At 43.0% G+C, this 13,646-nt stretch overlaps 1 protein-coding gene across 5 annotated transcripts in view; it reads right to left on the bottom strand.

Annotated features, from left to right (window-relative positions):
* The window catches only part of MATN2 (matrilin 2), a 68,162-nt gene extending 56,562 nt beyond the window's left edge, over window positions 1-11,600 (bottom strand). For all 5 annotated transcript variants that reach the window (XM_030266456.4, XM_030266459.4, XM_072924845.1 and 2 more), the window contains exons 1-2: window positions 11,472-11,600; window positions 2,002-2,160 (exon numbers count right to left, since the gene is read on the bottom strand). In XM_030266456.4, the coding sequence (XP_030122316.4) occupies window positions 2,002-2,146 (145 nt within the window). In that variant the 5' untranslated portion in view covers window positions 2,147-2,160; window positions 11,472-11,600. The remainder of the gene's footprint in view (window positions 1-2,001; window positions 2,161-11,471) is intronic.
* Between the last annotated feature and the right edge of the window lie 2,046 nt (window positions 11,601-13,646).

Here is a 13,646-nt window from a genome sequence, read left to right as displayed (position 1 = left end):
ATATAGAATATGACAATTTCTAACCCCTGTTAAGTTGCTGGAATTCTGGAATGATTTTATGAAGTCTATTATTTGATGTCACTGAGATCATATTTTGGCCCTGTTCTTTCTCATGCCATTTAAGGAACACTCAACTTTCCAGCACAGTGGCACTTCACATATTCTGTTCTTTTCAGAGAGGCATGGTTTTACCATGCCACTGTTTCTATACATTGCTGCACATAAGCAGGTGACCTAATTTCTCGAAACAGAATGCAAGGTCCAAGAGTCTGACTCCAAACTGCCACGTACTTTTATGGGCTGGATCAGAGAATGTTCCAAGTTTTTTTGCATCATTTAATGTCTTGAAGAGGTTCCTTTAGCCAGAACTGTTTGCATCCTGCATATGCCAAACTGAGTAAGGTTCCAGTGGTTTCCAAATGCAGGGACCAGAAATCTCTTGGCTTTTGAAATAAGAAATAAATAATTTAATCTACATGTTTCGATTTATACTGAACCCTTTAATATATTTTCCACTATTTAAATTTGAAATACAGGCTATAAAAGGAATTCTTAAAAATCACAGAAAATGGCAACGGAGAAATGTGACACTTTCTCCAGTTAACACCTTGCCTCTACACTCATTTTCTGGAGAGACGGGCAGTTTATTTCTTAAAGTAATAAGTTCACTTAGGGTATTTGCAAGGAACCCTAAAATATTTGGGAAAAGCTTCTATATAATCACATTTTAGAATTTAGGATTTTACAAAGTTTGAGAGTCTTGTTAAGTAAGGTGTGAATGTGGGTATTTCTCTTTGTTGTCCTACATCTGTGTTTTTTCTGAATTAGATCTCTAGAGCTGTGGTTTTCAGCCTTCAGTAGCAGAACCCCAAGTGCTTCAGGACTGCATCTATTAGTTTTGGGGAAGATTAATAAGAAATGGAAATATGTTATATTTTGTTTTAAATTTTTTCTATTGGAATTGAAAACCAATGTTTTTAAGTTAACAGATTGTGAATGGTACTTTATGGAATTTTACATCATTTAAAGGATTGGATTTTATTTAGACAAAGCATTTCACTGATAAAATGTCATGCTCTCCTCTCTGTCATGCATTCTCCCATATTCTTTCTTCCCAATGTATCTTCTACAGGACATTTCACATTCCTCATGGTCACTTGGGTTAGGTGACCTTTATGGAGTCCACTTACTGTCTCCCAGTGGCTGGAGAGAGGTATCTGATGAGATCTACTACTGATGTGCATCATTAATTCCTAATGATAGGCTGTATCCAAACCCCATCCATGCTGTGTTTTAATAACCTGACAATTACTTTAAACAATTAGCAAAAGGTAGTTATTCTAAGTCACATAAACTGTTAGGAAATTAAAAAGTTGACTGCTTGGTGATGACCAACAATAGTGAGATGAACTTTATGTTTTAAAACATGACAGCCCACAAGCTGAAACTGATACACCCTGTCCTAAGATTTTTGGCAAAAGAGGAAAAAATTAGCTCATAAAAAATTACTCATTATAAAATAAGCTACTCATGATAAATAAATCTGACAAAATAAAGGGATTATCATCAAGTGATGTAAAGACAAGACACAGATTTCAATAGCCACAGATTTCCATTCAATCATCTTTATGCACATTACACACATGTAAAACTTTCTGGCATGGTAAAAGGCTTATTTGACAGAACCTCCATGGACCACCATGTATATTCTCTAAATACTGAAAATAAAGTTGTTTCTTTTTTTTTTTTTTTTCAAGCCAACAGTCTAGTAGCAAATATTTATTTAATACCACTTCCATAAAGTAAATCTGGTATCCCAAAAGTAAATACCTTCTTTCAACAGCTGCTACAAACTTTATCACATAGATGCTTGTAAATTAAAATCTCCTTTTTGTTATAAACTAACTCAGCCAAGGTTTGGCCAGCTGCTTATGCCTTTTATCATTTGTATTTGAGACAGCTTTTGGTAGTGGTGTTTGGGGTATTTTGTGTGCAACTTACTCAGAGATTGTGTGTTAACATCCCTTCTTCGGGTGAAATGTCTTCCAGGGAGATCCTTTGCCATGACAGTGGAGAGCAGAGTATGTGCAAATAGCAGAAGGAAACATGCAATCATTTTCTTCATCTTCATGAAACAGAGGGACATACAAGGATGTAAAACTGCAGTAGAGAAGAGACGGAGATAAGTTCTTTGATTACATAAAAAGATGCATTCCAATCACATCAGTCACTCAGCAGCATTGCTTCCCTTCCATCACATACAGACGTGCAGACACACTGGCAACAAATAATACCTACAACTTCACTAAATAAGGTTTACATAATAACACAGCAGTTGGCAGTCCCTGTATACCATTTCTAAGTATTGTTAGTTAAGTCCATAGTCAACATTCACAACAATTTATAATAATCAAGTATTTTTAAAGGAAAGGAAGTTTGATTCACTCAGCCTGTCAGCATAAACAGGTTTGAGGAGGGCACAAATATTTTTTTGTTATTCTACTCAGTGCTCCTTTGGAAATTTTTTCAGAAGTTTAATGGTTCCTGTAGTCTGAGGGATTCTTGCTTCAGAAAATCCTGGATAATTAAAATAGAGAGAAGAAAATGTATTTCAGAAACAGCAACTACAAATGTGAACTGGTGACAACTCATAGGTACTTTTCAGAAGACAGTACAAGGTTGCTAACCTGAAGATACCAGTGCAAGATTAATCTTGTTTGCAGGAATAGACTCCTGAGGACTGGAAAGGAGCTTGCCATAGGTTCTGGAGCAATTTTATCATACAGAAGAACAAACTGACAGCCAAAATTCCCACATTGAGAGATAATCCCTGACCAGAAGCTTTTTAATGCATCATGAAAAGCTGTGTCTGACTCTGCCACAAACAGAAAACAAAGATTGACATGCTAGAGACTCATTTTCTGGCTGTGTTCCCCACTGGTGGCTTCCTCAGACAGAGGCTCCTTTTACACTCCCCCAAACCATTATTGTTGTGGTTGAGAGCATCCCACAAGAGCTGGATTCAGTCTTGGAGTGGGTGATATGATGAAACTTAGTAAAGAGCTCCCCTAGGTGTGCAAGAGATGGACAGAACTACCCATTTTCATAACAAAGAACTGTTTTAACTGAATCTGAGTGGAACTTCTGAAGCACTGCAAATTTTAACAGTAATTCTTGGTGAAGTAACTAAGACTTGAAAACAATTTTAACAGGGTCCTAAACCTAATAGCAGATATGTAACATAAGGCAACTAAATGCTTCAGTTCTGAAAGACAATGAATTTTCTTTCCCACCATGAGTTATTCAGAAAGGAAAATTCTGAATAAATATTTTCTCTCTAATAAAGATATTTTGTTCATTATTTTTCAGTCTTTTCCATGCAACCATTACACCTAATGTATTTTTCTGACTACCAATCTCTTTTTCCTTTTGTATATCCTACTCAGCAGCCCCAAATGCAGACACAACATTCTGATGCATATGTCAAAATGAGTCTTTGCACCCAAAATGCCCAGCCTTACTTCAGTGTTCAATATTATCCAGTAATGGGCAAATCACGATTTAAGGACATTCAAACTAGGAAAGAGATGGAAATAGCTGGTGTTTATAAAAATGGCCACCAGAAAAATTTAATTTCTGGACATCTGGATGGTATTATTGCTAGAGTTTTTCCAGAGTTCTAGTCAGAAACAGATGAGCACTGGAATCAGCACACACCACTGGAAATGGGACTATGTTTCGCTGGAGGCAACAGTTGTTACATCTGAAGATCACCAATCCCAGGCGGTCTCTTCACTCCTCAGAACATCAACACAGACAGGGATGTGCCAGGGGTCTCCTCTTGCTCAGGCCTGCTCATTCAGCACACGAGGCAAATGGACTTCAAGGATACATGCCAATTCTAGCACTGATGTTTTAGAAAATCAGAAGCCATGCTCTCAGGGCTAAAGAGAATAGAGAAATATCCTCCTTGCAAGGTGTTACAGGAACTAGGCATGAAGTGAATGCTCAAGAGGGCTTTCTGGCTCTTAACTACTTATCAGAGAACTAACTCATCCCTCCTTTCTATCCACCCTAAACAGCTGTGAAGATGGCACTAAACTCTAAATAAAGCCATTTTAGCTGTGCCTGATGGCACATTAAAGAACCAAGGACAATGTGGCAGAGCCTTCACAACACATCGCTGAACAACCCAGTAACAACATGATGCCAAAGGAAATGGCAGTAATGCAGTGTCTCAGTACAGTCCCACCCCAAAATAATCCCTCCTACATTCTGACATTTAACATATTTTATACCTTTGTAGCAATTTTTGATATTTGGTCATAGTTACAAATTCACTACACTCACAGCTGTCCATAAGCAACTCCAGAAATAAGAAAAAAAAGGGTTTGTTGTGATTTTAAGTCTTTGAATTCTGTGAGGAAAATGTTTACATAGCATACAATATATAATTAGCTGACCATATAAACTGAGTTGTCTCCATAATCATTCATTAGCTGTCATTGAATTCTGAAATACATTAAAGCAGTATATTTTCAATTTAGTGTAATTTTACCAGTCTCTTTGAAAAGTAAGGTTGGGTTACTAAAGAAACAGAACCACTGAATAACATATTGTTCAATAGTACTTACTTTGCATTCAGAAACCTTAGATCCTCAGATCTCAATATCTCTACTATTCTGATAATAAATCTACTTAGAGATCCACAAAAAGGATCCAACTCTTGCTAAAATAAAATCTACTATGAACACACTCCTACCCTCATAAACAGTGTTTTAAAATACTGTTTCAAACAAAAGCTATACGTAACAGCAAAGAGATTCAATTGCCTCATCTTCAAAAAAAAAGAAAAAAAAACACAAAAACAAAACAACAACATATAATCTAAAATAAAAATGTAAGCAAAATTGCATCTATTTTCAATGAGAAGGAAAAACCAAACAACCCCAAACCCAAATTCCCAAAGGCTGTATATGTGATAGCATACACTGATCCAAGCCTGCTGTCACCCCTTCATCCACACTGAAAGCTTCTGTGCTGCTTTCCTGGGGTGATGACAGCCTGGACTTGTGTGCTTTGCTCTAGTTCCAGGTGCATATTTGTGTCCCTGCTGCTTGCATTTTTACATGACCGGTCTGCATGGTGGTTGCATGGCTGCTCCACATACAGTCCTCCCATGGTTCTCTGTTTATCGTCTGGGCCTTTGGCAAGGTCTCCTGTTTTCACTCTTAGAAGCTGGATGGTGTTTACTGCACCACATTTAGTATTTAACACCTCATTTTTCCAGCAGGCTAAGCCCTCCTGCCACAGCCCTCTGTATCTTCCTTGGTTAACCCTTGCCCTACCAGATGAGAACACATTCCCAAAGTATCAAACTTACAAAGTCATATTTTTATAACTACCTGGGGAATATATTTTGGGCACTTTGATTCCAGCTGTCAGCACTATAACAGGAACCAACTCCCCTGGGCAGACTCAAGACCAAGGCACTGCAAGACAAACATCCTGAACAGCTAAAACAAAAACAAAAACAAAAACAAAAACAGAACAAAAAAAACCCCAAAACCAGAAAACAACAACAACAACAACCAAAAAAACCAGCAAAAGGTGGTTTGGCAGTCCATGGGGCTCTACCAGGCTGAGCACCAGATTCACCAGCTTTCACTGCTCCACTCCTCTACCCACAGTGAGAGGAAGAAGAGTAGGGCTTTCACAGCAGCCTTGGAGCACTCAGTGCAGCACAGTGCTGTGCTGGACATGTGAAGAAGCTGCTAACAGAGAAGAGACAACTGCTGCTTACAGAGGTACAATCTGGTGAGGGCTGCTGGATGTATGGCTGTATCTGCAGCTGTCTAGAAGAAGTTTGGCATAAAAGGAGATTCTCCCAGAAGATGGCAAATAAGAAGACAGGTTCTCTAGTCTTTTAACGCTTTCCTCATTCCCTAACTGGCTGCTAGTCAAGAGCTGAATATTGGAATGGTGTGTTCTTATCAATTTTACCTGTGCTAGCTTAGCCATATACCCATACATCAGAGTAATTTTTCTGATGCACTGTTATGGACTTTCATGAACCATGGTGTAGGAATACTAAAAAATAAAATTGAGATTTCATCTTTAAAATACCTATTTCCTTTGTTGGACAGCAGAAACAATACAAGCCTGTTTCTGTGTTTTCAAATATCTTTCCACGGAAGTCTCCTTGTAAGGGATTGATGGCTGTTTTGGGCAGAGACACCACTGAAAATTCAGTGTCAGTGGTAAATCAGTGTGCTTCTCCCACTGCTTGTTGCAGGTTATTAATATTTGTCCTCTTCACTGTGATAACTCTTAAATAATATCAAGGGGAAAGAGATGCTGTGTAGTTTATGCCAAGTCAGTGTCCTTCCATCTCTTACCACACTTCAGGAAAATTTCTTTTACAAAGAAGAAAACCCCTCCACTGGCCTGGAAGATCACCTTTTTTTTTCACTCAAGAACCTTAAAATGTACCTGTCTTTGCTGAGCAGATCATGCTGAAAAACAAATTGGAAAACAAGGATAGTAATATGTTTCAGCTCATACCTTCTGCTCCTCTGTATGGTCTCCCTCCTTGTCTTGTAGTACAAGTTTCCTTCCAAGGCTAAATCAGAAACATAAAACTCACAAATCCCTACATCTCTACCTTCTCCAGCTACCAACAAAACTGGCACAATACACAGAAGGGGAAATACTCAATAGTTACATGGGACATCAACACCTGCAAATAATGTCCCCTCTCTTGAACCCTGTATAATTTCTCATCATAGATGGGAGGGAAACAGAAGACAAAAAAGCACCAAAGGCAACAGGTATTAGCACTACAGAGGTTGCCTTTGGCTTTTCTTGTTTCATAGTTAAAAGAGACAGCCATTTACTCTCACTAAGCTTCCAACAGACCTAATTTCTGTGTTTTTAAGTTATAAAGAGAAAAAGTGCTTAGAAGGGAACCATTCTGAAGTTCTTCCAGCATTCCTTATTATCTCCCAATTTTTAAGATAACAGGAACCTGTGATCAAATCAAAAACTTTCACTGAAGGTAAATTAACTGCAAGCAATCTATGTGAGTCAATAAAATCAGTCTGTTTCCCCAATTTAGCAAACATGGTGAGTTACTTGGAAAAATAAATGAGGTCTTATTACATGAATGCCACAAAATACCTCATTCTCAATCCCACCATCTCAGCATCTCAGAAATTAAAAAAAAAAAAAAAAAAAGGCTGCAGGCACTGTAAAGCCCTTTTAACTATCAGTTACAATATATCCCAAAGTACTTCACTATCCACAAGCCAGCACATACATTACTAGTTCACTACTCATTAAAATCACTGTGTAGCATGGGCATCATGACACAGAGTGTTAGTAATTTCCTCTGTCTTTCTGGACCAGTTGCTGACACAGGCATTTTCCAGTTCTAAAAAAGAGCTATAGAGGCTTACAGAGTCCAACATCACAAAACATCATTATAAATCCTATATATATTACGTCCCTAGCCATGTAGGTATTGTGTGGGGGCAGGTGGCCACAACTGGGAAAGTGATATTTAGCACATCAGCAAAAAGCACCATCTTGTCTTCATCATTACAAAGGAGTACTCTACTGTCACCCTGTTTCACCAAGTGATGGACTGGATTTTCTGTAACTCTTTGCTGCATAAGGAAGGCTTCACTGGGCTTAGCAGCACAGGACAGGTAGACACCTATTCTAAATCATGACTATTAACTGCATTTCACCAATAGAGTTAGATCACCAAGAAGAAATGAGGATGCAGATGCTGTAAGTTTGTAAATTCCTCACATGCTGCTCAACCCTGATGCCAGGCACTAGGTGCCCATGAACCTGGATGCCCATGAACTCACAACTGCATCATGTCCGGCTGTCCATGTCCATTAGAGCAATACTCACTTGCTAAAAAATGTTTTAGCTCTTTTAAGAGGCTACCTTGGGCCATTCATGCTGTCAGCAGTATGAGATAAATCTGGGTAACTCATTTTCTGAAAGTCAATTAGTAATTCTGGTGTATTCTGAGACAGCCAACCCAATTACAAACAGCTTTCACAGTAGCACAGCAAGCCACCACAGTAACAAAAGGAACTGTTGACTTGGCAACATCAGTCTTGTATCAATCTGAAATAATGAGTGTCCAGACAGTATGAATAACCTGAACCTGGACAGGATTTAGGACCAGAACTTGTGTACTCCAGTGTGAGAAGACTGGGACAAATTCTTTGCATGAGTCCATGAAGCTTCATGGCCACAAGTTGTTGTTTTGCGTCTGCAGTAGGGCACAATCCCAGCTTGTGATAGCAATGTCTGTTCCAGACATGTCTGCATAGCGGTGGGGACAAGGTGACGAACACAGACTCACAAAATCTTCCACTTTTGTCTCCTATGTTTCCATACAGTTCTCCTCATCCAGCATATATCCCTACCTTGGCAACTAAAAGGATATTCCAGTGCTTTCTGTACTGAGAGATGCCCCTGCCGTGCATAGGAATTGGGCTGCAGCTGAATCTCCACCAGTACCTATTTATTCCAGCTGCTGCTAAAAAATCCCACAGCAGAGTTGTAACTTGGACTAATAAAATCAAATGTGACAGTGGAGTAAATTAACTTTGATTTTGAAACAGTACAGGGAAGACCCAAAATACATTACAGAGCAGCTCCTAGAAGGGGAGGTGAGTGACATTTGGTAATCAGCCAAATATGCCCACAAACCCAACCCTGTACACAATACACATGTGCAGAGCATAACCAAAGGTGCTACAAGTTACAGGAGGGCAACCACATTCTGGAAGCTGTCCAAAGAGTGCTGGAGAAAGGACAACTTGCCTATCCTTGCACAAAGGCCAGATAAGCATACACATGAATAGATGAGTTCAGATAACAAAATATACAGCATATCAGAAAGAGCAGAGGTCAGCATTCAATTTTATTGTCAGATGTAAATATCATAGTGGGACTTCCACACAACAGACTTCGTTATTCAATGGGCTTAGAGTATATGTACTACATATATAATTTAATTTTACACAGCTCTGATGAAATGAAGAAGACTAAGGGATCTGTTGCTTAATTTAAAGTCATCCGTCTGAATGACATATCAGACTTTCTAATATCACTGTTGTAAAATTAATAACTTCTAAATCATATAATGAAAGAATGATTTAGGTCAGAAAGGACCTCTGTAAGCCATCAGCCCCAACCCCTGCTCAGAGGTGAAGATGAGGACCATTTCAGTAAGTTCTCATCACATAAAAGTTAATGGTGGTGCTACAGAACAGTATACCCATAGTATGGTTTACTCTGCATAGTTTCCAGTGGTCAGACAGCAAGCTCTAGCAGTGGGAATTCTTATTTTATGACAGCATCAATCTCCATGCCATGATTTTCTTCAGTTGCCGCTTGGACAATAGACCTTTTCATTATCTTGTTCTTTTGAGAAAGACTCATTTGCACTTTCTGGTACTGAATCTCATCTAGACATCAGAGTTTCCACAACATGCCCAGAAAAGTAGCATGGGAAAGCTGAGAAAATTCACTTTTACCATGCACAGTAGGTGTTTAAATGAAAGCCTATATTCTATGACATATTATACACATATAGGCTGCTTAGTTTTGTCTCTGAAGTAGTCACAAACCACAACAGACTTAACTGAAAACAGAAAGGTTTGGGGGGAAAAAGGCTACAGCAGTTCTGAAATTTATTTGCAAAGTCACACTGACCCCAGTACCAGCACCACTGTAAACCAATAATTTGGGGGATTAAACCCACTCCATTCCAAACACTCTTCGCTCATAATGAAAACACTGAGTACACTGTATAAAAAGAGCTTGTTAATGATACCCACAATACAATGAAACAGTGCTTATTGTTTTACCTTCCTATGGAGATGGTTTGTAAGTCATGAGATAGTATTCAGATCTGATTAGCCTTTCTGAAGTTTGCCTGGACTGACTAAAACATCTTTTACCATCACAGCTGGGCCCCTGAGTCCCAGCTCATAAGCAGTAGAATGTGCATTCCCTTGTTTGTGAGAAATCCCAGTGAAGTCAATGGAAAGACTCACATAAAGTAATTAGGTGTGAATATCGAGTGCAGGATTAAGGATCTTAATGGCAGCTTTGTGTAACTGAATGCTGCATTTTCGGAAGATATAAAGGAAATCAAATTTAATTTGATGACTAGCACAGGGATATACATTATATGAGGAAAAGTTTAGAAAATCTCATGCTTAAAGCTGAGACATCTACATGAAAAGTGTAATACTCCAAAACTATTTTGTAGATTTTGTAGGATTTAATGGAAAAGCCCTATGTGTATTTTATTTAGCTCTTCATTTAGGAGAATTTTTGATGGAATACGGTTTGATAATTTCCTCTGAAGTAGTCAGCTATCTGACAGAAGCGCAGCTATAATATGTAACGCAACATGTCACCTTTTCAGACCTCAGTAAGGATCACTCACCCTTAGTACAATGGCCCCAACAAGCAAAACCCAAGCACTTAGGAAGTATTACATAAATGCAGGTTGCATTCTTCTCTCTCAGTCAATAATATTCTACAGTTTAGTAGTGATACAGGCCAGTTTGACACAGAAAGAACTGTCTCTGAAACAGGAATACATGGTCATTAAAGATGCCATGATAATTTTTGCCACATTAATGAGCACCATCTCAGCAGGGTTTCCAGAGTAAGTATATTATATTCAGCAAACCATCCCTCACTCCTTCCACCTCCAGCAAACGCAGGGCTCTCAGGAAGCCCGGGCAGCCCCTGCCCTGCACGTCCCAGGTGAGCCCTGCAGCGCAGAGCTACCTGTGGGCTTAACCCTGGCACGGGGAGAAGCACCAGCTACAAGCTGGTAAAGACACCTGCAGGCTACTCTCGAACATGTTTCTAAGCAAAGTTCGGTTCAGTTGCTACACTGATCTTACAATACACTGGAGGGGCTTCCTTACCGCAGATGCACTGTTAAATGAGTTACTGCGGCATGCACGGAGGGGAGGATAAATGAAGAGTTTGCTCAGACCCACGCAGTCCAAAGGAAAGGGAAACCCTTCTCCTGCGGGGTGCACCACGAGCAGCAAACCGCTCCAGCGGCACCCAGCAAGCGAACATCCAACGCAGCCCCTGACGCCGCCGCGGCCCCTCGCCTCGGCCTCCCGCTCCCGCCGGGCCCGCGCCGCCCGCGCTGCAGACCCCGCCGCCCGCGGGGCCTTCCCGGCCGCCCCCCACCCGGAGGGGCCCCCGGGGCAGGGCCGTCCCTCCGCCGAGCCGGGGCCCTGGGGCGGGGGGGGCCGCCGGCAGTGCTGACCGGGGATGGCAGCGATGCCGAGCTCCGCCGGGCGGCGCGGGACGCGGCGGGGTGCGGTGTCCCCGGGCGGAGCGCCGCGGACCCGCCTGGCGGGCGAGACGAGGCGGGGCAGGGCAGGCGGCAGAGCCGGGCTTACCTGAGGGGCTGGCGGGGCCGCTCCGCTCGGCGCGGCAGCGGCGGCGGCCGGGAGCGAGCGCGGAGCCTCCTCCCCTCGGCGCGGCCCCGGACGGCGCTCCCCCGCCCGCCCCTCGGGAGCAGCCGCCTCCCGCCAGCCCCGTCCCCGGCGGCAGGAGCGGCTTAGAGCCGAGGGGAGGGAAAGCGGGGAGTCCCGCTATGGAGACACTGGCTGCCCTGCCCAGACCTCCAGAGCCGGCGCGGCGCCGGGAGGCCGCGGAACGAGCCGCGGAGAGCCGCGTTCCTTCTCAGCCGCCTCTGCCGTCAGGGACGCGGTGCTTCGCTCCTGCCCGCTAAGGGGTATGACCTGCCGGCCCACCCTTCCCGCCTGCCCCGTGTATGGGACCCGGACTGTTCTCCCGCTCCCTCACGCCTGCCAGCAGGAAAGAGAGGGAATCGACGGCTCTTGCGGGATATGGGCTGTCGGCCCAGGCGTTCCCGCTGGTCCCAAGAGACGCGGACCCGCTCCCTCCGGCCAGCCCCGTCAGGGACAAGGGCCGCCCGTCCCTCTGGGCTCCCGGGCGCGGCGGCCCCGGCCCTGCCCCGCCGCCCCGCGCACCTCGGCGCCGCCGCTGGTCCTTCCCTGGCAGAGCTGTCCCCGCGCTCGGGCGGGCAGAGAGGGGAGCTCCCGCAGCCCCGGGGGCAGCGCCTACTCCGGCCGAGGGGGCTCTCCCGGAGGGGGCCGTGGGTTCCCGCTAGAGAAAAGCGGTGTAGTTTCTGTCTAGCGGCTCAGCGCATCCTTCCCCGGCCAGCGCCGTGCTCCCCGGGCCGCAGCCTTCCAGGGAAGCAGACCAAGGGAAACGTCGAGGAATGGAAATCCCATTCCCCAGGCGCAGGACCCGCGGGCCAAAGCAAACAGTCCCTGGTGATTCATGCGGTGTCTGCCACCGCGGCGAACCGGTGGGAGTCTCCGTCGGGGAAATTGCTGAGGGAAGCGTGAAATAAGCTGGCCAAGTAGCACGGACCGTCGTTTCTTAGCTGACACAGCAGCGGCGCGGTCTGTAGTCCGGGCTGGAAAAGTAAGTGTGGGGTTTATATCAACACTTACGGTATTATGTATGAAGAAGAAAAAAGAAAATTCCTGCTTTGTTCCCAAGGAATTGTGATTTCTGTTTCCTGGCAAACAAACAAAAAACAAACAAACGAACAGAAAGTAGCAAGTTTTGTAAGGCACAATTAATTGCCTGTGATGTGGGTGTACAAAATCTAATCTCTAAAAGGAAGCATACAGATAACAAGCAAAACTGGAAGTGGTTGGATTCACCTTATCTTTAATTCTGAGCACTGGCTCCTGAACCTTTCCTGTAGCCAGAGAAATGGGAAAAATTAAAAAGACAGCTGAGCACTAATAGACATTATAGCAAACCCAGCAGGGCCAAGTGCAGAACAATTTACCCATTCTTGTCTCATCCTTGTAAGGTAGCATAGGATGAGGCCCCAGTCATGGTGCTAATTAATGCTCTGCTGTCTGAAAAGACAGAAACCATACTTCCATTTCCCTGTGCTGTGGATTGAGGCATCAGCTGAGTTACCAGAAGAAGACAAAAGTGAGGAGAAAATGTCGTGACAAGATCATGTGGGAGCCCAGAGTAACTCTGGTGGCTTTAGCTCCAGTTTATACATAAGAGAACCCATCACTAGTGCTCTTCCCAGAGGCCGTGTGGCCTGCTGCTGTTGGCAGGTTGAACACATGAAGGTATCCCAGTAGGAGACTGGAGGAAAGGATGATGGCAGCAAGTCAGCACAAAGCATCTTTTTGTTTCATAAGAGACACCCTAGAAGACGGGGGACTTTTATTTTACTTTATTTGACTTCGGTATTTATTTATACCACGCCAGAAGTACTGTGTAATCGTCACTCAAAATCTCAGTCTCTTTGTCACTTGTCCTTTCTCAAATGATGAACTTCTGTCCTCCACTCCCATCATGTGGCTTCTTTTTGATTTGGGAGAGCCGTTGTTCATTCTGTCTACATTTGATACAATGGGTAGAGGAAGATTGGAAGATGTAAATAAGGAAAAGCTGGAGGCTTCTATCAAACCATCCTTTTATATGCAAAAAAATCAAAAATCTGGCCAGAAAAAAAAAAATCAGGCAATTATTAAGTTTCATGAAGACTTCTAACTAGATACCTGGGA

The sequence above is a fragment of the Taeniopygia guttata genome, chromosome 2, assembly GCF_048771995.1.
Source record: "Taeniopygia guttata chromosome 2, bTaeGut7.mat, whole genome shotgun sequence".
In the NCBI taxonomy this organism is placed as follows: domain Eukaryota; kingdom Metazoa; phylum Chordata; class Aves; order Passeriformes; family Estrildidae; genus Taeniopygia; species Taeniopygia guttata.
This window is presented reverse-complemented; position numbering and strand designations above follow the sequence as displayed.